The sequence below is a fragment of the Strigops habroptila genome, chromosome 11 (assembly GCF_004027225.2).
Source record: "Strigops habroptila isolate Jane chromosome 11, bStrHab1.2.pri, whole genome shotgun sequence".
NCBI lineage: Eukaryota > Metazoa > Chordata > Aves > Psittaciformes > Psittacidae > Strigops > Strigops habroptila.
Window position 1 is genome coordinate 9,935,769 of NC_046360.1, and position 21,829 is coordinate 9,957,597.

Sequence of the window (21,829 nt, forward strand, 5' to 3'; positions counted from 1 at the left end):
CCCAGGAGCCGACCAATCAGCAAGAGAGAAGGGTGAAGCGCGGAGGACGGGGCGGCACCGTGGTGCCGGTGCCGGTGCCGGTGCCGGTGCCGGTGCCGGTGCCGGTGCCGGTGCCGGTGCCGGTGCCGGTGCCGGTGCCGCAGCGTTTGCAGTTAGCTCTGGAGGAGAGAGCGGAACGTCTCCCCACGTAGCTGTGTCCAGCATACTGCAAAGCGCTCCGGAAGGATGGTCTGATAAAGATCTGCGTAAACCTGATAGTCGGTGCTGATCTTGCTTCCAGAGCTGCCCGTGTGCTCAGGGCTCGGATCGAGCATTACAGCCGCAGCAGCCTGGTGCTGGGTTTATGCAGGAGAAGGTGAAGCTGTCAGCAGAGCCTTAAACGAGCCCTTTAAACCCCCAGTTAATGGGAAATTAAATCACCAGTGGGGAGGAAACACCAGTCAGTGTTTCCACCACCTCTTCTCTGGCTGTCCTTTGATGAAGAACAAAACCCAGCTGGAAGATGAAAAGGGGGTTAAAGCACGTATCGGGGTGACAATGGGCTCCAGGCACTGTGGTGCTGAGAAGTGGCTGCTCCTGGGGGAGCACAGACTGCTCAGGGGCAGAGCTGCACTGGGGCACAGTGCAGAGCTTGCAGCTGAGCAGGAGGGGCAACTGAGTCGAAGAACTGAGAGTGAATAAATGAATAATGAATGAAATAAATGGGTAATTATCCTGCCTCTCTGGATGCGGGATTAGAGGTTTCCTATCTGCTTTTGCTGCCTGCGGGTAATGCCAGCCAGAAGCTGGATTCAAGTCCTGTGATTCCTTCCTTCCTTCGTTGTTTGAACCAAGCATGGAGATGAACATTGAGAGTACCTCTGCTGGAAGGAGGTCATTGTCCTGGAGCTCAATCTCACTTAGCCCCACAGAGATGAGAATCCAAATTGTTGCTGCGTTGCTTCAGCCAAGACTTGCAGAACTAAGCCAACCCCTGGCTTAGGGCTAGAAGATCACAGACACCAATATGGAGGATGACCAAATAGCGTTTTATTAAACAACAGCAGGTGTTTTATACCTTTCGGCCACACGGAAGTACCTGTGCTGACCCAATCAGAGGGCAGGTTAACAATTTTTACCTTTTATAGTATCGTCCAGCCTAGCCCCACAATTCCCCTCTCCATGCTATGGGGCTTGTGAGAGTACCTAGGGAGGGGCTCTCTCTTTCCGTACATCGCGATATCTTCCGGCCGCCATACCTTAACTACCTACACCAAATGAATAATCCCACAAACTTGCTGTGGAGGACTGTGCAAATCAGACATTGCATGGAACCTAATAAAAGCCATTAGTTTCTCACTTTTTTCTTTTCCTTTGTTTTCCAGCCAAAACTGGAGAACTCTACTTGCTGCTACTTAAGGCCTTCTTTTCTTAGATTCATGGGGGGAAGGGGCAGAAGCTATGAAACACATCAGGAAGTTCACCATCTCACATTGGAATAGGCCAAACAAACCTCACTGACACCCCCAGTTCTCAGTTTGCTTCCTGCCCATGATCTCACTCCCTTCGGAGCTCAGCCAAGCTGACTTCATGCATTACAGAACACCCAGGGGCAGCTTGAGTCTTTGCTACAATCCTTGTCACATTTTATGGGTTTGGGGAGTTATGTCTTTTCACAACATCACATCAGTTTAGCCACATAGCTGAGTTCACATGACGCACCTTTGTAATGATGCCAACATGGCCCCTTCTATAAAATCATGGAAGCTAATTAAAAGCCCCCCAAAAAAACAAACCCAATTTCTTTGTCTCAGCTGCAAGGAGGAATGAGGGACTGCCAGAACAAAAACACCACTCAGAAGTCTCTTTGCTGATTTCCTCCTTGTGCTATTGCCCTGCCCAGGGCCCCAAGGCAACTGTGAGCTCAAGTCTGAGCAGGGCTGATGTACTGCTGCTGCCTGCCGTCTCCTGGGTTCCCCTTCCTTTTGGAAGCAGTTGAATTCATGTCAACGTGCAGCATCAGCTTCAAAATCCAAGACATCAAAAACTCAGTTTCCTTAAAACAGGCCTGATGCCCAGACTTCAGGCCATTTTGAGTGGCTTTTGGAAAAGGTGTCTGTCTGCAGGCTCTTGGAGCTGACCGAGGGACAAATAGAAGTACTTCCATCTTTACCCTTAGCTCAGGTCACTCACAGGAAGAGCTGAAACACAGTGGCACCAGAGGCAACTCTCTTTTCCAGACAGTATTTACCCATTCTTCATCTGCAGGCTTAGTGATAGTAACCTGTTGTACTGTAAACATTTACAATCCACAAACCAACTCACAAGAAAATATGCCTGGAGAAGAAGAACTAGAGTGTGTTGCATACTCACCACTGTGCATTCATTTGGCCTTTGATTTAAAAAGGTATTTATTTCCTGAAAAGGAATGGCTTTTTTGCACATAGACAGTGACTGCTACTAGACTATCCTATTACCTCTGTTTTGTTTTCTCTGTTTCTGGGGTGATATTAAGGAACATGCATGTGTTTGCCTGGAGTTGAAGGTAAGCTTAGCAGAAACTCAACATCTTCCTGTCTCAGTTTCTGCAAACCAAAATAGCAAGGAGTTAGAAAACAAAGAAGAAAGCTATTAACTCTCCCCACAAGTTAACCAGCACATAAACCTCAAGAAGGCACATGAGCAAAGATAAATGGGCTGTTGCAGCATTCATCTCTTTTGTTTGTAGTGAATTATTGTGTGTAATTCGTGTTTCCTGTCCATAAATGCCAGAGGAACTTGAAGACATGGAATCCATTCTAATTTAGTAAAGACAAAAACAACTCCTTTTGAGTCCATCTGGAACTTGTTTTTATTGTAATTCTTTTGGGCTCGGTAACGAGTTCAAGATCTAACTGCTGTCACTGATTGTTTCAAGAACAAACAGATGCTTTGTTTGAAGGCAGCAGCTCCCATTTTGCCCATCGCAGCACTCTCCGGAGTCGCAGGATTAAAGGAGCTGAGCCCTGGCAGCACAGACCTTAACAAGCACTGGCGCCCTCCCTAGGGGTGTGCGCTCCGGCAGTAGCCGGTGGGGCAGGAAACCAGCCCCAGCCACGTGCTTGATGAGCGTCTGACCGGTGACATGTGCTCTCTGCTCTTTAACACCTTTGTCTTTTTGTTTGATGACCTTTTGCGAATGTGTCCTGCCTACTGTGACAAGTCACATCTGGCACCTCCTCCAACTGAGCTATAGGACACTCCATGGAAACAGTTTATTCCTGGCCACCTTGGCTAGAGCAATACCCCATATCCCCACAGTAGAGCCCCAATTCTTCTATTCATTTGAAAACAAAGACACCCCCTCGGCCCCTGCCCACTCTGACAGACTCCCTGCACCAGGGTATGAAACTATGCGAGTTCTGTACGAGGTCTCACCCACCCTAGTGCTCCCCACACCATGCCACTCCTGAGACCCCAGTTAGCTCTGGTGTAGAAGACGTTGCTGCATGCCTGGTAAACTGGGTCTAGGAACAGATTCAGAAAGAGCATCACTGAGCTTCCCTACAAGTGAGCCCTAACAGCCAGAGGGACCTTCGTGGAAGGTTCTTTCAGCTCTTCGACTCAGTCCTTGGTGGCATGGACAGCAGGTGCCAAAAGCTCCAGATCCACCTCAGAGTAGTTGCTAAGAGTTTCTGCTCCAGCTTTGGAAACAAGGCTCCATGAGCCTGTTGTGCATAAATAAGCTGTGTAATCATAACTTGAAATGTTTACTTTGCAATGTTTAATGGCCATATAAAAATTCTTTCTCCTTCATTGAAGGCTTTCCTGTCTCAGATCAGTTACCTCTACAGTGTGATGGCTGAAGTCAGGAGAAAGTGAATCATACAGAATTGGATGGGGGGGTTATTCGTTTGTTTGTTAGTAAGAAACTAAAGATAGCATTTAGAGCTTATTCCTTCAAGGACATGTGGTTTGTACAGGGTTTGCTGTAAATCAAAGTTTATGTTATTTTTATTTCCTATGTTTTTTAGTTCAAAAATATAGCTTGGCATCTGGCATATCATAAGAAGATCTTGCCTAAATCTCCTTGAGCAGAGCCTGATCACATATCCAAATAAAGCACCTCTTCCAAAACAGCTTCTGATCATGAGTTGAAGACATCAAGCAAGAAAACGTCTGTCTCTTTGCACAGTTGTTTTTTTTTTCCCAGTGCTTAATCATTCTTGTTAAATTCTTCTGCCTTGTGATCTGCCCTTTGCACCATAGGTCACCTCCCACAGCTGCCAGTGGGGAATATCCTTCAAGGGCCTTCATTTTGTAACATCCATTTCATAAGTGCTGTGGCCAAATCAATAAGAGAACCGAGAAACAATGCTTGTTTCTTATAAAAAGAGGTCTATGTTCAGCTCACAACAGCAGCACATACAACTGGGCATGCTCTCAGCTCTTGAAGGCCCCTACAAGGAGTCAGAAATGGTATTTGTACTTTGGTTTTCACCAGAGGCAGGACTCTGTGTCCAGGTGCCTCTCAATAGGCCGGGGGACAGGTCTAACTGAAAGCTCTATCTGAAGTGAGCATTAAATAAGAAATCAGGATGAGTCTGACACTGACACTGCTGCACATATTTTCCTCTTCTCTGACAGGAACATTCAGTGACATTTATGGCCATCTGGCAGAGTCTAAATACTCTTCTCTTGCATGCAGGAACAGAGATTTTGTTCAGCTAAGCACTGTGTGCTCTCTGGCCTTCAGGTCACCCAGTTTCAACTAACTGCCTGCATCAATGTCTGATATAAAGAGGGGAGGAAAGGGAATTGTTCAGCCACAGCATGACCTACAGTTCACGATGGACTGAGAAAAGGGAGAAAACTGTATTTCAATTATCTTTAGTATTCAGTTTTTCCGGAGCAGCTCTACTGCTTATCAGGAGGATGAAAATGCAGGCTACTGATCCAATGCACAGAACATAGAGCTGTTCTTCTGACATCCAAAAATCCTGGCAAGGAAAAGCAGCTAGTTCCCTAGGCTGTATCTGTCTTTGTGTCCTCAGAGGACTCAGCTCCCATGTATCTCCTCTGGTCTGGAAGGCATCCAGTGAGTCTGTGTGGTAGCAGAAGCTCTGTCAGCATTGGGTCCCTGCCCTGAGAAACTTCTGCAATGAAACCCATTTCCTGAAGTTCTTATACAGTGTCTTGAACTTAGATAAATTGTGGGTTTTTTTCTAAAGACCATTAGTGAATTGCTGGAACTGAGAATAATGGTGTCACAGCCCGTCATTCCTTTCCTACAAAGAAAATCCCTTTTAACAGCTAAGTTCCATAAACATTGCTTTCACCATAAAAACAGCAGACCTGCTGGATGTTTCTTGAGAAAGTTGCTTGTTTGTAGATGGTGCTATTTGTCTTCCATATTCTGAGTGAATCCTGCAAGAGTCAGGACAAGCAGACAGAGGTATTTCATATTTCACTGAGATGGTCCTTACAGGAAAGAGAGAAGGGTTTACAGAAATAGCCAGACTAGAGCTTGGGAGATAGCCAACAACCAGCCAGGGAACAGCTCCAAATCTCTTCTGTGATTGACAGTATAGCATTTGTAGGGAGAATTCATCCTGTAGATCCAAGTCTCTTCTCCTTTTGCAGTGTAATTACAGTTGGTCCAGACAATCCTGGGATAAAAACACTCTAAAACATAGGAACCTCTCAGTGCATGGCACATCAAAGCCCATGCGTCGACGGTCCTTCCTAATGGTAGTATTATTATTTATTACTGCAGTCAGATAATTACAGGCAGAGACCGCCATCACATTCTCCAAATAACTACTCTCCATGCTCATGGCATCATATTCCACCTTGATTATGACAGACTTGAGTTCAGTGAAAAAGTATTCAAGGGAAGAGGATGGTAGGTCCTCACAGTGGTGCTGGAAACCTGCTGTGTTTATGTGAAGGTTTCCAAAGCCAGGAGTTTGAGTAACTGCAGTGCAGTGGTTATACCCTGGTGACAGACCTTGAGACTGGAGATTTCTCATCTACACCAACTGCCACTCTGAAACTGTGAGAGCTCACCCTAAGGCCAAACACTGGGAATGCTGTTGTTTTAAGTTGCAGCAGGAAATCAGTTAGAAACACAACCACTGTGAACACCTGTCAGCACAAAAGCTCCAGTCATATAGATGCTATGTAGGAGAAAAACATCCATCCATCCACTCCTCATCAAGGCAGCTGTTAGTAGAAAAGACAGAGGACAACTCCAGGAACTTCCTGGACCTCCCCTGCACACACAGATGTAGTCACAGCAACAGCCAATTTGTGCCCCTTCTGGAAGAGAGAGCCTTGTGAGCAGCCTGTGCCACAGTCCAAGGCTTCTCACTACCTCCCTGCAGGACTTCACTCATCTCTCGTTGCTGTCGTAAGCTCACCTGCTATTTCCCTTCTCTGACCTGAGACTGCCACAGGCAGTTGCTTTACTTCATTGCACAGATTGCAAGCTCTCTGGTTTAACCCCCACATAAAAGCACTGGGAATGGGTTTTGAAGAGAGAGAACGTAGCTCTGTACAGTTCAGGGAAGGTGGAGGTGAAATATGGAGAAGCTTGAGGCAAGCCCATTGGGAGGTCCAACAGGAGATGCAAACACATCCCCTGACTGCACCTGCCCTTGTGCATCGGTGTCCAAAGCCTCCAGGATTACCTTTGGGCTGTGATGAATACTGCCTTCATCTGTTAAATAGAAGAGTGTGCACATATTTACCTGGGAAAAATAAGACAATGCAATGGTCTAAGCAGGCAGTTCTTGACCAGGTCACTGCAGAAAGATATATTTTTATGTTTGCCTGCAACAGAAATGAGACAGATGGAGCAGATTCATGGTACTCAGTCTCAGGCGTGAGCTGCATTCCCTAGCCTGTTATCCAACTAGATACATGCTTTGACATGTTGGCCTCTGTCTAAGGAGCTAGAAATGGAACAATCCCCATCTATCTCAAAGGCTCCCATGACACAGCTCAGTGACTAGCACAACCAGGGGCACTCCACCTGGTAGCCACCGGCTAAAACTTCTGTATGCCATCACCTGAGGGGACAAAGACCCACACTAGGCAGTGCCTGCTTATAAGATGCTAAGAAAACCGAGAAAGCTCTTGCCTAATTCAGAAGATACGGTTTTACTCCTGGAAGACATCTATCCAAACCTGGTCTCTTTCAGAATAGGCAGCAGAAAGAAACTAGAGCTGTCCTTTTTCAATGTATTACTGTTGTTGATACATGCTGCCCAAACAGTGCGTCAGCGGCTGTTAAATTGCACAGTTACGTACAGTTATCATTTGGAAAGCTGCTAAAAGTAATCCTCTGATCCCTGCTAAAAGTAATCCTCTGATCCCTGCCAGATAGCACAGGCAGCAAACTGCTGGCATGTTGGAGTCAGAGCCTAATACAGGAAATTTTGTACTTCTCCTGCCACTTAGTGGCTGCAGCTGATGCAGCACCACATCCCTGCTGAGATATCTGTAAGATTCTGTGATGCAGAATGGGTTTATGTTTCTGTTCAAGTGTAGTAAAACCCGAGTAGGGACAAAGAGGCATTTAGAAAACAAACAAACAACCCTATTTTAAATAGTTGGAAATCTGTCAGGCCCCTCACAAACTGCACTCTGCAGGATGAAAGAATGTTAAAATACCATGATGAGTCCAAAGGCCAGGTATTTTGTGAAGCAGCAGCTTTGCTGTTGTTGCTGGCAATGCAATATGCCTCTGTCTCCAGCAGATCCCATCTCTAGGATTCATGGGGATACACCGTTTCCCACTGCCAGGGAGTGCCTTTCTATTCTACAGAAAGAAGCAAACCTGTCATTGCTGTTTCTGCTGCCTTGCTGTCCTCTGTAGCTTACATGGAAAAGGGAACCATTTCTGGAGCAATGAGCAGCTATTAAAGGAGCCAAACCCATTACAAGGTCTGTCAGCTACTCTGTCCTGGTTAGATGATGGGTTGTTAACCAGGGAAGAGTATGAAATTCACACACTAGTAAAAGATAAGCCAAAAGATAATGACAAAAGGTCACCAAAGAAGCTGCTATTACAGTGGGGTGAAACCTTTTTGACTCATTATAATTTAGCTGGATCCTCTCAGGGGTAGAGGAGTGGCTTCTACTGTGTAAAATTATTCCATTTTTAACACAATATTAAAAAAGAACTGAGTTTCAGTTTTGTGCTCCCAGGGTGCGACATAAATACATAGCAGGATGGCTCCTCCACCATGCCTTTGTGAACAACTATGGTGAAGCTCAGCTGATTCCTTGATCAATACCTCCCAAGCACAGAACCGGTTATATATAGTCCTTGGTATAATCAGTCTCTTGCCCTCAGAAGGGCTCTTCTTTCCACCCTCTGGGGCTGTAGGGAGAACAAGGCTTAAAGAACAGCAGTATAATGCTGTGTGAGAGCATCTGACAACTCAAAACAAGCTGAGAACATTTTCATCAGATACTCATTCTTCCCTCAGCAGCTATGGAGAGGGAACAGCACTGCAGCTGCCTGTACATCAGTGTACAGTCTCTTGTCAGCAACAGCTGGATTGCCTGTATGTCACCAGGACATAGACAGGAGTATAGTGAATGGGCTTGGCATAACAAGGGGTTTGAAAGGTTTGGGGTTCATTCATTCCTGTCACTGACAGGACCAAGGGAAATAGTCTGGTTTTTCTTTCAGGTCCTAGATTGGGTTCCAGAACAAATATGGTCGGAAAAGAAAGCTGTATTTACTTCTGCTTTGATCACACTTAATCAGACAAGTGCTACTGGGCAACTCTGCCAGATGCTTTGAGGGGGAATTTATGCTGTAAACCATATTGGCCTTCAGGAGGATTTGGGCAGCTCTGGATCTTGCAGAATCATGTCTCCAAACCGTCATATTTGTCAACAAAATGAATTGAACTGTCTTGCTAATGAACATGCAGCCCCATTTTGAGAATGTAAATCAGCTGGCAAAACACCCGCCAAGTCAAGTGTCTTACCCTAATGTAATGGCTGACTAAATATGCTTTCCTATGCTGGAGATATAAATAATCCTTTACAGTACTGCTGAGAGTACCAGAGGCTTTGGCAGACAGAGGAAAACCTAACAAAGAGGATGAACAAGCTGCAGAGACTAGTGAAAACACATCTATTTTACAGTTATTGTTGAAAGATCAGGGATTTTAATTTGAATTTTTATAAGGCTCTGTAGTTCTTGTAGAATTGTTTGTCTAACTCATCACAGTCCTTGGGATGAAGCTGACAGACTAATGGCTCTCCTGGCAGCTTCACACCACCTCTGTGACTGGGATGATAGTGCAGAAGCTGGGTGTTAGGGAAGGTTGGGGAAGGTCACCCTGTAAATACAGCTCAGCTCGGAGCACAGAACTGTTTGGTGGCTCCTGAAGGGAGAAGCAAATGGTTTTCCTTTAGGTCTGTCACACAGGACCTGATAGGGTCTGTAATGAAAGCAGGGAAATAAGCAGGAGGAGTGTCACATTCCCAGGCATTGTGATTAAATAAGAAATGTGCTACTGTAGAGAGAGGAAATCTCTCTCACTTGGAGAACTAGAATAACTGGGAAGAGCAGAGATATCAGGTGCACAATCCTTAGCTCAGGTCTCAGTAACAAGAAAGAGAAGTGCTGTAAGCCAAGCAAAGTGCAAGCAACACGTACCTGCTTCTAATTGGGACAAAAGAGAGCTTGGCCTCTTCTTGCTGCAGGGTTGGAACAGTCTGACTTTATTTCTGTCCTGGGAGAACGTCCTGCCTCAGGCTGGTGTGGAAGTTATTTATAGATAAGGCTTTGAGGAAAGGAAAAGCCTAAGATTATATGAATTTGTGAGTTTAGAGCTATTGTGGGAGTAGGTGAAACTTTGCTGTTCTTTGGTAGGTGGCCCTTTAAGAAGAAAATGAGCAGGTAGAGCAGAAAAAGGTCCCGGCTTTGAGTCATCTAAGTTCTTCTCAGGGTTATATTCAGGTAGCAAAACATAATCAAGCCTGAGGTGCCCTGCACTATCTGGAGAACTGCCAAGCCTGAGCATGGTCCCTTCAGGTCACCGCAGACTTGTTCCACTGGGAGGGACTTGCAAGCAGGAGGCTGGCAAAGGCCACCCTGGCCCTGGGCCACACAGAACATAGCGCAGGAGGTGTCAGATTAAAGGCCAGGGGTGCCCAGCAAGCTCAGAGTGGTCTTGAGACATGGGACAGTGTTCCCAGCCCAAGGACACTGCCGGGCACAGCTTGCCAGTCAGAGGATCTCACATACAGAGGAAGAAACCAAAGGAACAGGCATAAAATAGGTGTGAACTGACAAGGAGGGAGGTGACACAGAGACACCAACCAACAGGGTGGTGTGGCTGCAACAAAGAAAGGGTGTTCACTGATGGTGAGTTGAACATGGAGATGTGAGGCTGCTGGCACTCAGCTGTGCTCCTCTGCAGAAGGCTGTAAGTCAATTTGAAGGCAGAGTCACGCAGGAAAGCGTCCAGGCAATAGTGGCAAGAATGACTTGAGTCTTACAAAACATGACAGGAGGAGGAAAGGTCACCAAAACTGTTTAGGCAGTTTCTATCTAGCGTCCCTCACTCTCTAGTTGCTCTGATGCAGGACACCCATTTCTATTATAACATTCAGGGCATTCTACTGCAAGGGGAAAAAAAGCTGCATGCTTTTTGCTTGCAAGCCTGCTAGGGAGCTCTCTGTTACCATACGGTGTCAGTCAGGACACCTTCTTCTACACCCTTCAACACATCAGGAGACCTCACTTTTATATCAACACCCTGATCTCAGGATGCTGCGTGAAGCAGACCCGTTGACCTGCCTGTGTGTCCAAAGGTGTAGCAGCAGTGTTAGAAGGCAATATAAGCAGTGGGCAATACTGATGAATAAATGTCCTCAAGGAGACCAGAACATGGCATAGGACCCACTGTCAGCCACATATTTCACCTATATCATAATACTGAAGATGTAGAAAATATTCTGGCTGAATATGCAATTACAGACTGCAAAACACAAGAACATGTAGGAACAACTGTGTAATGAGAGAGTTCAGCAGGGAGACATTGTAAAGCAGCACATTTAAAACTTCATTTTAAACTAACGTATGTGCCATTACCATGAAAAGGCACAAAGAAATACCATGCCACTTAATCAGAAATGTACTGGATATAAATGGCCATGAGAAAATCCCCCATGCCTCAGAGAAGCTCCATCCAATAGAGATTAGCTAGAAATGAGGTAGAAGTCATTAAACTTTGGCAATGCTTCCTAAATAATCATGCAAGTACAGGGTTTTGTAATGAACTGAATTAACTGAACACCAGTCTCTACCAGTATTTACTGGTTTTGCATTGACTTTTTGTCAGCATACATGTTAAAAATTAAACCAAAGACACTTGCAAGCCTTTGCCCCAAAGCAGTCCCAACTTTGTGAATTACAATGAATTATTTATACTACTTTGCAGTAGAGGTAGATACTTAAAAAATCTGTTTGTTTGTTCTTCTGTCCTCGGCACCTCTCCTTTTACAACCACATTCATAGTCTCTCCTAATCTTCACACCACTCAAAGAGTGAATGGACCAAATATCTATTGAGCCATTTTTATTCTATGCAAGGAAGCCATCCATTTTCCACCCATCTTTTTCAGCTTCAGAGCAAGATCCTGATCCTGACAATATGTACTGCTGGGATTGGAGGCACTTTCCAATATGGTTACAACCTCTCCATCATCAATGCTCCAGCTTCGGTAAGTACTGCTACTTTGAGAGCCTCTTCCTGAGACAGACACTTCTTCGTGTCCTCAGTCTGGCTCTAAACAGCAGCCTGCCACTGAAAACATTCAGTCTGCTAATACTGAGGGTGAGAAGGAAAGGATGTGTAGTTCCCTCTCTACAATTCACATCTGGGGTACAGGACTTTGCTGTCAAAAGCCACCCTTAAGCAGGACCAAGTGTTACAAGAATTTCTTCAAAAGCCTTGTTTCAACTGCTTTAGCAAATCTAATTCTAAAATTTTTCAACCTGCATCCTTTGACATTGCCTTTTGCCCTTAAATTCAACCTTGGACCCATGAAATACGTTTTTAAACTATCCAGGATAGCTACATACAGTTACAAGCCAAGTGCAACTTTTCAGCAGCTACAGTTTCACACTCCTAACCCTCTGTTAAAAACACATGTAAGAACAGGAGGCTATTTTCAACCACAGGTTTGTAGGCATGAACACTAAATAAACACATATATTAATAAGGAAGACTTTACATGTCTCAGTGTCCTTCATCTCTCTGTCATGGTCATGCAGCACTGTCCTTCCCTCTCAGTACATCCAGATGCTCATGAACAAAACCTGGCTGAGGTGCAGGGGTGTTCCCCTGGAGAGAAACGTGCTGCTGCTGTGGTCTTTCACTGTCTCTGCATATCCCCTGGGAGGACTCATTGGGGCTGTTACTGCTGGTCAGATGGCCATCATGTTGGGAAGGTAAGAGGATGCTGGGTTTTAACTTAAGCTTTGCAGCTTCCATGAGTCCAAGAGGAATGATGAGCCCTACAGCACAGTACTCACCATAGTTAAAAATCATGAGAATGTGTTTTCTATCACAGAGCAGTCTGCCATTAGCATTCTGAGCTGTCAGGGACAAACTACCTGATATGGTGGTATTTCATGTCTCAAAAGCCAATCGGGAACATTTCTGTTCCCCACATTACCTTCTTATCATATTCTGGCCCAGCTGAAGTGCTACAAGGATTTCAGCTCAACCATATCACAACAACCACCTGCATAATTGCCATCATTTTTGTGCCCAGTTTTCTGCCATCCTTTTAAATAGGAAATCATGGCAGAACAGACCAAGGGTTTTTCTTCAAAACTATGAACTGTGGGAACTGTTAGGAATGACACAGGAAAAACAGTGCTTGCGAAGAGAAGGTGTCGCATCCCACATCCTTGTGTCTCACAGGCTGTGTATCTACCTTTTTGGCTGAAAAATCATTAATAAGAGAAAAAAACCCTGACTTCTGGAGAGTAGGTAAGGCAGTGAGTTCAGACTAGAGAGCATTACTGGCTAGTATGGGTCAGTAGAGATATCCTTTTTTTCCTGGTTTTCCTGGTTTTGGACAGAAATTCTTCCTGGGACACATGAAAACTTTTCATAAGGATTGTACAGTTACAAGAAAAGCGCCTATTTCAACAAATTAGCATTTTCAGACCAAAACACACACAATTTATTGAAGGAATACTCCTCTCCCTTCACATGGGAAACTGTGTGAGCGCAAGAGCCATGAATCTGGGTGAGAACCTCAGGGTGCCTTCTGCATATCTAGAACCAGCTCCATAGGGACACCCTGTGGTGATGCTGGAGGTTGGAGATGACCCTAATTGTATCAGCCATACAGGTTACCTGCCAGCGCTGATCCCTGTTATCATAACAAGACACCAAAACTGCTGATCTGCCATCCGCATACAGGGCTTTGGGTAACCAAGATGTTCTGTGGTGGAGCTGAGCAGCCCACTCTGAGCTTTCAGGTGTGGAAGGTTGGATCTGCCATGTGAAATGTTTTCTCTGGTAACTAAACCTGACACACATGTGCTCACGACTGTGTCTTTTCTCTCTGAAGGAAGATGTCCCTGCTGCTGAACAACGTCTTTGTGATCACAGCCGCAGTCTTGTCAGGATTCAGCTGAATGGCAAAATCCTTTGAAATGATTATGCTCAGCAGATTTTTTATGGGTGTGAATGCAGGTATGGCAACATAGGTATGAGAAACATAACAGGAGAAACATGATCATGAGCATCAATTAGAAGTAGATTTTTAAATAGGAGTGATCCAAGACAATAAAGCAATTAATCCTCTAGTCTGACCACAAACATGTACATGAATGGGCTAGATATAAGGAAGAAGTTCTTTATGTGAGGATAGTGAGGCCCTGGAACAGCTTGGCCAAAGAAGTGGTGAATGCTTCATCCCTGGCAGTGTTCAAGGCCAGGTTGGACAGAGCTCTGGGAGACACAGTCTAGTGTGAGGTGTCCCTGGCTATGGCAGGAGGTTGGAACTGGATTACCTTAAGGTCCTTTCCAACCCAAACCATCCTGTGATTCTATGATTCTATGAGGAAGTTGTATATACAGATTTTATATTTTGCTTCTAAAGACTTTTGTTTTAAAGAATACACAGGTAGGGGCTTTGTATAATCCACATGTGAGTATTTGTATGCACAAAGAAATACAATGCATAAGAGTGAAGTTGAAGGTTTGGGTAAATAATAAGCACAGGTAGATCAGTCATTACATGGCCTGCAACCGGAGTCCAGTTGGCAACCTCAGGAGGTGGCTGACTGCATTTGTCCTCATCTCTTCTGTCTGAAGCTGAGGTCAGCTTTTGTCTGCCTTGCCCAGGTGTCAGCATGAACATTCAGCACATGTATCTGGCAGAAAGTGCCCCAAAGCAGCTCAGAGGAGCTGTGGCCTTGACCTCTGCATCGTTTACAGCCCTGGGGTTGGTGCTGGGGCAGGTTGTTGGACTCAGGTAATGCAGAACAAGCAGCCCACTTTATACTTATTAAAACTTTCTTCTTTTTCTTTCTTTTTTTCTTTACCACCCTTCTCTTTTCTTTCCTTTCCAGTGCCCACATACAGCAGAGGATGCTGGGCTCTTGCCAGGCTGTGCAATGTACTGTGCCAATGACGGTTGTTTTTTCTCTAGGGAGCTGCTAGGAGGGGAGGAGAGCTGGCCATTCCTTTTAGCTAGTAACGTGGTGCCTGCCCTGATCCAGCTCACGGCTCTCCCTTGGCTCCCTGAAAGTCCCAGATATCTCTTGATTGACCGTGGAGATAAAGAATCCTGCATCTCTGGTGAGTTTAGGGTGACTGTTAGCCTGTCACTGAGCACGTGAGACCTACTGACTGGACAGATTAATGGTGATTGCACCCATTAACATATGGCCCAGCGCTGTCAGCCCAAAGCAAACTGAAATGCAGATGTCTTTCCAACTCAAATATTCTGTTTGGTGGCTCTGCCAGCCTTCTTAGATTAACATAAACGCTTTAAGCCCAATACCATGGCTATGTCACTAGTCCATGGATAAGGTTTTTCTAAACCAGAGAACCATATGTGATCTGTAGAAAATATGTAGTGCCATCAGTGTTTGTAATTGCTTTATCTGCTGCACCCTTACACAGTGCCCAGGTGCTGGGTGGGTATGCACTTGTATGAAAAAACACAGTAATTCTGAATGCAGATGAATGTACGCTTTTTTGCATCCTATTTTAGTCCACAATGTGATGAGAATGGTGCCACAACTTTTACATGTAGGAAATGTCATATGAAGTTCCAAATATGATCACTTCCTCCTTCCAAGCTAAAGAACATTCTTTAATGTTAAATAATGTTGATCTATTGAGGTAACTGAAAGGCATCTTCCTACAAAAGACTTTTTTGTCTCAATGGTAGGGTCAACAGGTGGGACTTGTGTTCACAATGGTGAATATGTTTTGTAACTATGAAATGAAATAAATGCTGGTTGAAGAGCTCATGACCAAATCTGAAGCCAACTCATATTAAGGGGCTTCCTTAGGTTCATAGCATGCAAGTCCCCTTATACAGAGCAGCTAAAATCAGTTTCTGGGAAAGATGTGCTGTGTACTAAGAACACCTTACACTGCAAGTTCTGCACTGCCACTCATGTCCAAACAAGTTAAGCACTGTCTGAAATCTCTATAAAACATAACTCTCTTGCTTCTTGATAGTATGGATAGTGGAAGAGCTTAGGCTGCAGGTGGGACATTCTCATCTCCCCTGAACACCCTTCTTGCCTGACTCCTGCCAGCAGACTCTTTCCTTTGACTCTTCTTCTATTTAACTATGTCCTTTTTAAGGACAACATCCTTAAAAGTAGTTGTAGAGTGAACTAGGCGTGGGGTATTGAAATGGGAAGAGGGAGCAGGTAGAAAATATAGAGACAAGTTAAATATTTTGCTTTATTTCACTGTGTTACTTTGTGCAGAACATGATTATAGACTATGCTGGTCAGAGGCCACTGCTCCTGGGGGAATATATCTTCATGGCAGGATGGGCCATTATCTTCATGGTTGCTCTGAGCCAGCAGGTAACAAACTTTACTTAATTAAGTGGAATAGAGTTGGGCTTTGCCTTTTATGTGACTGCAGTGTTCAGTGGTGGCAAATAAGTGTAAGTGCCCTCACTGGTTTTACGTTGGTCTCTGTGGCTGTAGATTCAGATTAGCTGGATGCCTTATCTCAGCATGGCCTGCATTTTCGACTATATCCTGAGCTTTGGAACTAGACCAGGTCGGTGCTTTCGCTGAATCTTCTGGGTACTGCAGGGGCTTGGAGATGTGTGCAAGCAGCTCATGGAAACTCTCAGACCCTCTTTAGCCACAGCACACTCAAAGGAATGAGGCAATTTCTGCCAGCAGGTTTCAGCTGTTCCATGGGGGCTTGCGTGCCTCTGGTAAGTCAGTGTTGTGCAGGGACTGCTGTTCTCTGAGTCGTTTCTCCTTACAGCCATCTTGTGATGGCTCTTGGAGGTGATTCTTGTCTTAAACGGACAACAAGGTTTTGATTTGCTGTCCGATCCGTTAGAACTGGAGACCAGCATTTCTAATGCTTCACTTTAGAGATTGACAGCTATGTCAGCTGATTATTTACTTGCAGATAGCTGGAAGCACTATTTCCACATCTATTTTTTAGCTTACTAACATGCATTTTCTTGGCAGAATCCATTAGCTTCTATGGTTGGAGGGGCACTACACAGGCTGCATGTGTGCAGTGTGTGAGTAGATGTGAGACTCTGTTCACTTACATGTGTTTGAAGGAAGGCAGGTTAGAAAAGAACCAAGCTTCCAGTGTCACATGCCACATGAATTGGCAATAATTTCTCGTCCAAGTCCCTAGAGTACCATAGGATTAAATTAATTATAAGCCATTCTCACAGCTGGGTCCTGGTGAGAATAATGTGGATTCCCAGCAGTTCATTTTAACATGAGAGAGTTTGAGTAAGTAGCCAGTCCTTAATATTTAACCTAAAACTTCCCTACTGTTGTTAATCTCTATTACCACTTGTTCTGGCATTGATGACTAGTGAGAATAATTTGCTGAATAATAATCTACTGTTCACAGATACTTCATGTTGGGTTTGTTTGTTAGTATGTGTTCTCTTGCTTTTAATATAATGTCAACAGTATTATTAACTTTCCTGCCATTTCTTTTTCCAGCTGGTGTAACAGGAGTTTTGCCCATAGAGGTGTTTGATCGAATGTCCTGGCCAGCTGCTTACATGACCTGTGGCTCTCCGCTCTGGTTCAACCTATTTCTGGTTGGAACAGCCTTTCCATTCTTTGTGGTGGGTTCCCCAAGGCAAAGAAATTACCTGCAGCTCTTTAGTGTTCTGTACAAGAAAGAGGCTCTGATAGTGACCAGGAAAAGAGACGGAGCCTGTAATATCACATGCTGTGCACATGCAGCAAGATATGGACCCTGGCACCATTCCCTAAGGTGATTCCTGAAACGAAAGGAACCAGAACTCCACCATATCCAATCCTATCTTATTTCCTAGTGTGGATACCCATTCTACACAATTATATAGAGAGAGAAAGATGGGAAAAGACATTTTGAGATACTCTTCTTGCTATGTCAAATCTTCCAAACTATGCTGGGGAGCTGTTGCATCCAGGAATGTGAGCCCATCACCAGGGTGCAAAGAAATACTCCCTGGCTGAAGTTAGTCCATGCAGAAACAGGGATTAGTGACCTATTTGTCGCCATACAGAATGTCACCAACACTGTCTTGGTTTTTTCCTCCTCCTCAGAAAAGTCTAGCACATTTCTGCTACGCCCCACTCCTTGTGGTCTGCATCTGCATTGCACTCTACGTTGAGTTTTTCCTTCCTGAGACAAAGGGAAAATCCTTCCTGGAAATCTTGGAGGAGTTCAAGAAATGGAACTTCAAAGCTCAGACCCATGAAGGTTTTTACAAAGGCCCTGAAGAGATCAAATCCACTGTGTTGTAGCAGAAGAAAGGAGGATGATATCTGGGGGAAATTCAGCAGTGGCTGTGTTCTCTTGCAGGGACGCAAAGAGAGAGGTAGAGCTAGGGACAGTAGGTTCTTAGGTTCACCTTGAAAAGATATACTTGAACTGATAAATCACAACAGAAGTTTAATAGTCTGTTTTCAGGTTTTAGTGCTAAGTAGCACATATATATTTTAGAAATTCATTTTAGAAAGTGACAGAATGATGCTTTATTCTCTTACCATCAAACACCATCATTCAATGCTTTAGCAAATTTCTTCTGAACTTCTTCCATATTTCTCCTCCTCACAAACATTAGCTTCCATCTCAGAAGCCTTTCTTTCCTTGCCCCTGAATCTGAGCTCTCTAACACAGAAATTAATATGATTATGTTCTGTTTTCAGGCACCAGATGAAATTCTCAGTACCTCGTCTTGGTGCTCCCGTTTTATCTGTTATTAAGTGATTTCAAATAGACCCCTGCTTGTTAAGCAATAGTGAGCAGTTAATTATTTTCAGCTATAAAAACATGTGACAGATGGATTAGGAAGAAAGTTTCTAGTACTTGTTAAGTGGCTTATTATACAACCAACTTTTGGGCATTGTTCTACCAACTATTTATTCTGGACTGGTTTTCTTCATGGCTTATTTGTTGTCTTCCAGTCCTATGTTGTAAAGCACAAGTAATTCTCTAGCCCAGTTTGTACTGCTCTCACAGACACTGCTGGTGCATCCTGTAGGGTTTGACACCTGCCTTCTGCTCAGGTTAGGCTGTGGTGAGGAGCTCTTATGGCAGCAGCTTATTTTGGGTGTGGAGATTTAGATCACAGCACAACATTCTCTGCAGGATGTTCTTCTTGTCTCCATAGAGCATAGTGGAAAAGACCCAGATGTAACACTGATACTCCTCATTTAATATTGCTTTTCACAGGCATTGGTTTGATTGGTGAAGTTTCCTTCTGTTTCTTCTCAAAGTCCTGATAAAGCCATCTCTTTTCTTTTGGCTTTGTTTGTATGACAATCACAGCACTGCTGATGGCTGCATCAAAGAAGCCCGCATACGTTTTCAAAATAAGTAAAGTTTCTTTCAGTATATTTTTAAACTACAGCATTTTTGAATGAGAGGACTGTAAACACTTCTGGAGTGTATGACTGTCATGCTGGGCACGAGTGGAGCAGCACATCTGTTTCTCAGAAAAGGAGTCTTTGCAAACACTATTTTTCACCACCTAAGGTTTATAATAGAGGAAAAATAAAACTAAACTTTTGTTCATTTGTGGTTGCTGCTGTTTTAGATGGGCTAGAGCAGGTATCTCTGCTCTTGGACAACACTGAGATTTTGAAATAACAGGATTTTGAGACAAGACAAACAAGAGCAGGACTCCATGGAGCTGGGAACTGCAGAGATAGATACTTTTCATTTCTATAGTTTAGAGAGAGCAGTGAGGGGCAGATGGAAAGAGCAGAACACACAGTCAAAGCAAAAAAGTGCTGCTACCACCACAATGGTATCAAAATATTCTGTCATTCCTTTGGTGAGGATCAGAGAAATGACAGGAAAGAGAAGTGAAGCAAAGAAGGCAGTAGAAAAGACACAGATTAGAAAGCAGGGGATGAACTGAAGAGGCTGCCGGGCAGAAGGAGAGGCCTGGGAAACACTGCTGGGACCTACGGGGCAGAGAAGAACTGGTTAAAACTGGGAGAAGTCCTCCAATGTCCAGAGGTCCTCACCTTGGCCACCTTTGTGCCTACTCCCATGAGTCAGTATTGTGCCTTTCCCCAGAGCCCTGGCAGGATAGGGGCTGCACGTGGCAGTATGAAACACATTCAGAAATGATATACATTCACTTGACTGCCTGAGTTTCAGAGCCAGTCCTGCAAAGTACATGTGTCAGGAAACACTAATTCCAATTTCGAGCATTTTTTCTGACTACGGCCCAAAATCAGGTGTCTTTAGACTGATGAAGCAAAGACAACCAGTGGTTACATTTTAATTGAAGCAGTTAACAAGTTGGTTAACTTTTACTGAATTAAAACACCTTCAACTGAAAAATGATGACACTTTGTTCGGGTCAATTTTCTTACCATGCGAAGTATTAGGCAAAAATGTATCTTGAAAAGTGATCCTCAGGGACTCATGGTTCACATCAGTGTTTACAGATTAAAGAACCATGCACTGTTGTATTGATTAAAAACCATCAGCATCTGAGAAAAATAGTTACTACTGCTACTACAGACAATGCTGCTCTGTGCAAGCCACCTCTCCCTTCTAACCCAGCTGGGGTCGGGGTTCTTTTGGACACCAAAGACAAGAAGCACCCCAGCCTTGGGAACCACCTAATGCAGCCTCTCACCAGGAGAGGGAATTTCCCCCTAAGCTGTTTGAATAACCTGAAAAAGCCTTTTAACAGAACCAGCTTGGAGACTGCCAGATAAAGAGGCCCTTTGAGAATTATGGATAAAAGTAAAGATGTAGTTTATTCATTTTACAGTCAGGATTTAAAACTGAGATTCAACTTTCCTAGCCCTTACCATATGTTACAGGGACACAGACTTGAACTTTAGACAATGACCATTACTCTTACAGTGTTATCTAATCCCATAATTCAAGAGTTGAATGGACAGGCTTAGCCAGCCTTGCCTAAGTCAGGCTTCAGAAGGCTTTGCTGTATTGAGGTTCAATGCAGCAGTCAGGAACTTTTCCTTTAAACGAGATAACTGATTACCCAACCCATGACTTGGTCAGTCCAGGCCAGTCCACTCTAGTTTGCGCGAGTCCCTGGACTTTGGCTTCCATCAGTGCTTTTTTTATGGTCCTTTACTCATCTCCTGCAACTCTAGTTGTCTGTTAGTTGCTGCTGGGGCTTCTCTTCCCTAGTGACCTGGCATGAATGCACAGCATGCCAAAACTATCTGCAGTTTCATCAGTAACCGATTCAATAATGACAAATCAAATAGCAAGAACTTCATGACAAACTAAATGGAGTGTAAACACCATGAAAGAATGAAATGACATGTTGAAATATTATCTCAGGCTCCTCTTTCTCTATATACAGAGTGACTTTCTCCAAAGTAACCAAAGAAAGTGTTAGGAAAGACCTAGGCTGTAAGAAGAGAAGACTACCTTTGCATGCAAATTGGTATATGGTTATCTTCTTTTTCTTTCCCAAATAGAATTTGGGCAGTATGTATTTTTTTCCTTACTGTTATTCTAAAAGACCTGTTGCATAAATTGAGTACAGAAAGAAAAATAAATCTGAATCAGATGTGGTTCAAATAATAGCACAAGGTCATATCTGAAAGATATGAAATGTCTTGCAAGGAGCTGTTTTCTTAAAAGCAAAGAAAACTGGATTTAAAAGCACATTTCTATTTAATGTTTGATACAGAACAGGGAGTTCAAACAAACCAAGGGAGTTCAGAGCACAGCAACCAAAAAAAAACCAAACCATGGTTTGGTAGATGGAGGAGGGCAGGAAGACTGAAAAAGTCCTCCACAATGAAAGAGTTATGAGTGGGAGGGATGGGGTATGCATGTATCACAGTACTGTATTGTATTCTTAAGCCTCCTATCAGATATAGTTCCAAGAAAGGTTGAATAAACTATTAAACCAGGAATGCCCTTCAATCCCCAAATGTTTATCTAGTCTCAGCCAAGTCACTGAGCAAAATATTCATTTGGGTGAGATAACAATTAGTAAAGGAGCAGGAGGAAGGACAAGTAGATGGAAATCATGCACATTGCTCCATCTCCCACTAGAAGCTGCTCTATGATAGTGCAGCTTAAGGCAGCCAAAACTGGAGACAGAAGCACTGAAGTGTGTAACTGGGTTCTGGG

The 21,829-nt window shown here is 44.1% G+C and overlaps 1 protein-coding gene across 1 annotated transcript; it reads left to right on the forward strand.

The window, feature by feature from the left end:
- Positions 1 to 9,082: 9,082 nt before the first annotated feature.
- On the forward strand, positions 9,083 to 17,991 carry SLC2A11 (solute carrier family 2 member 11). The gene is given in 11 exon segments (XM_030501458.1): positions 9,083 to 9,103; positions 11,616 to 11,714; positions 12,287 to 12,444; positions 13,581 to 13,705; positions 14,360 to 14,489; positions 14,667 to 14,815; positions 15,710 to 15,738; positions 15,967 to 16,068; positions 16,195 to 16,270; positions 17,197 to 17,324; positions 17,791 to 17,991. Coding segments are annotated over 11 exon segments (1,218 nt in total).
- The last annotated feature ends 3,838 nt before the right edge of the window (positions 17,992 to 21,829 follow it).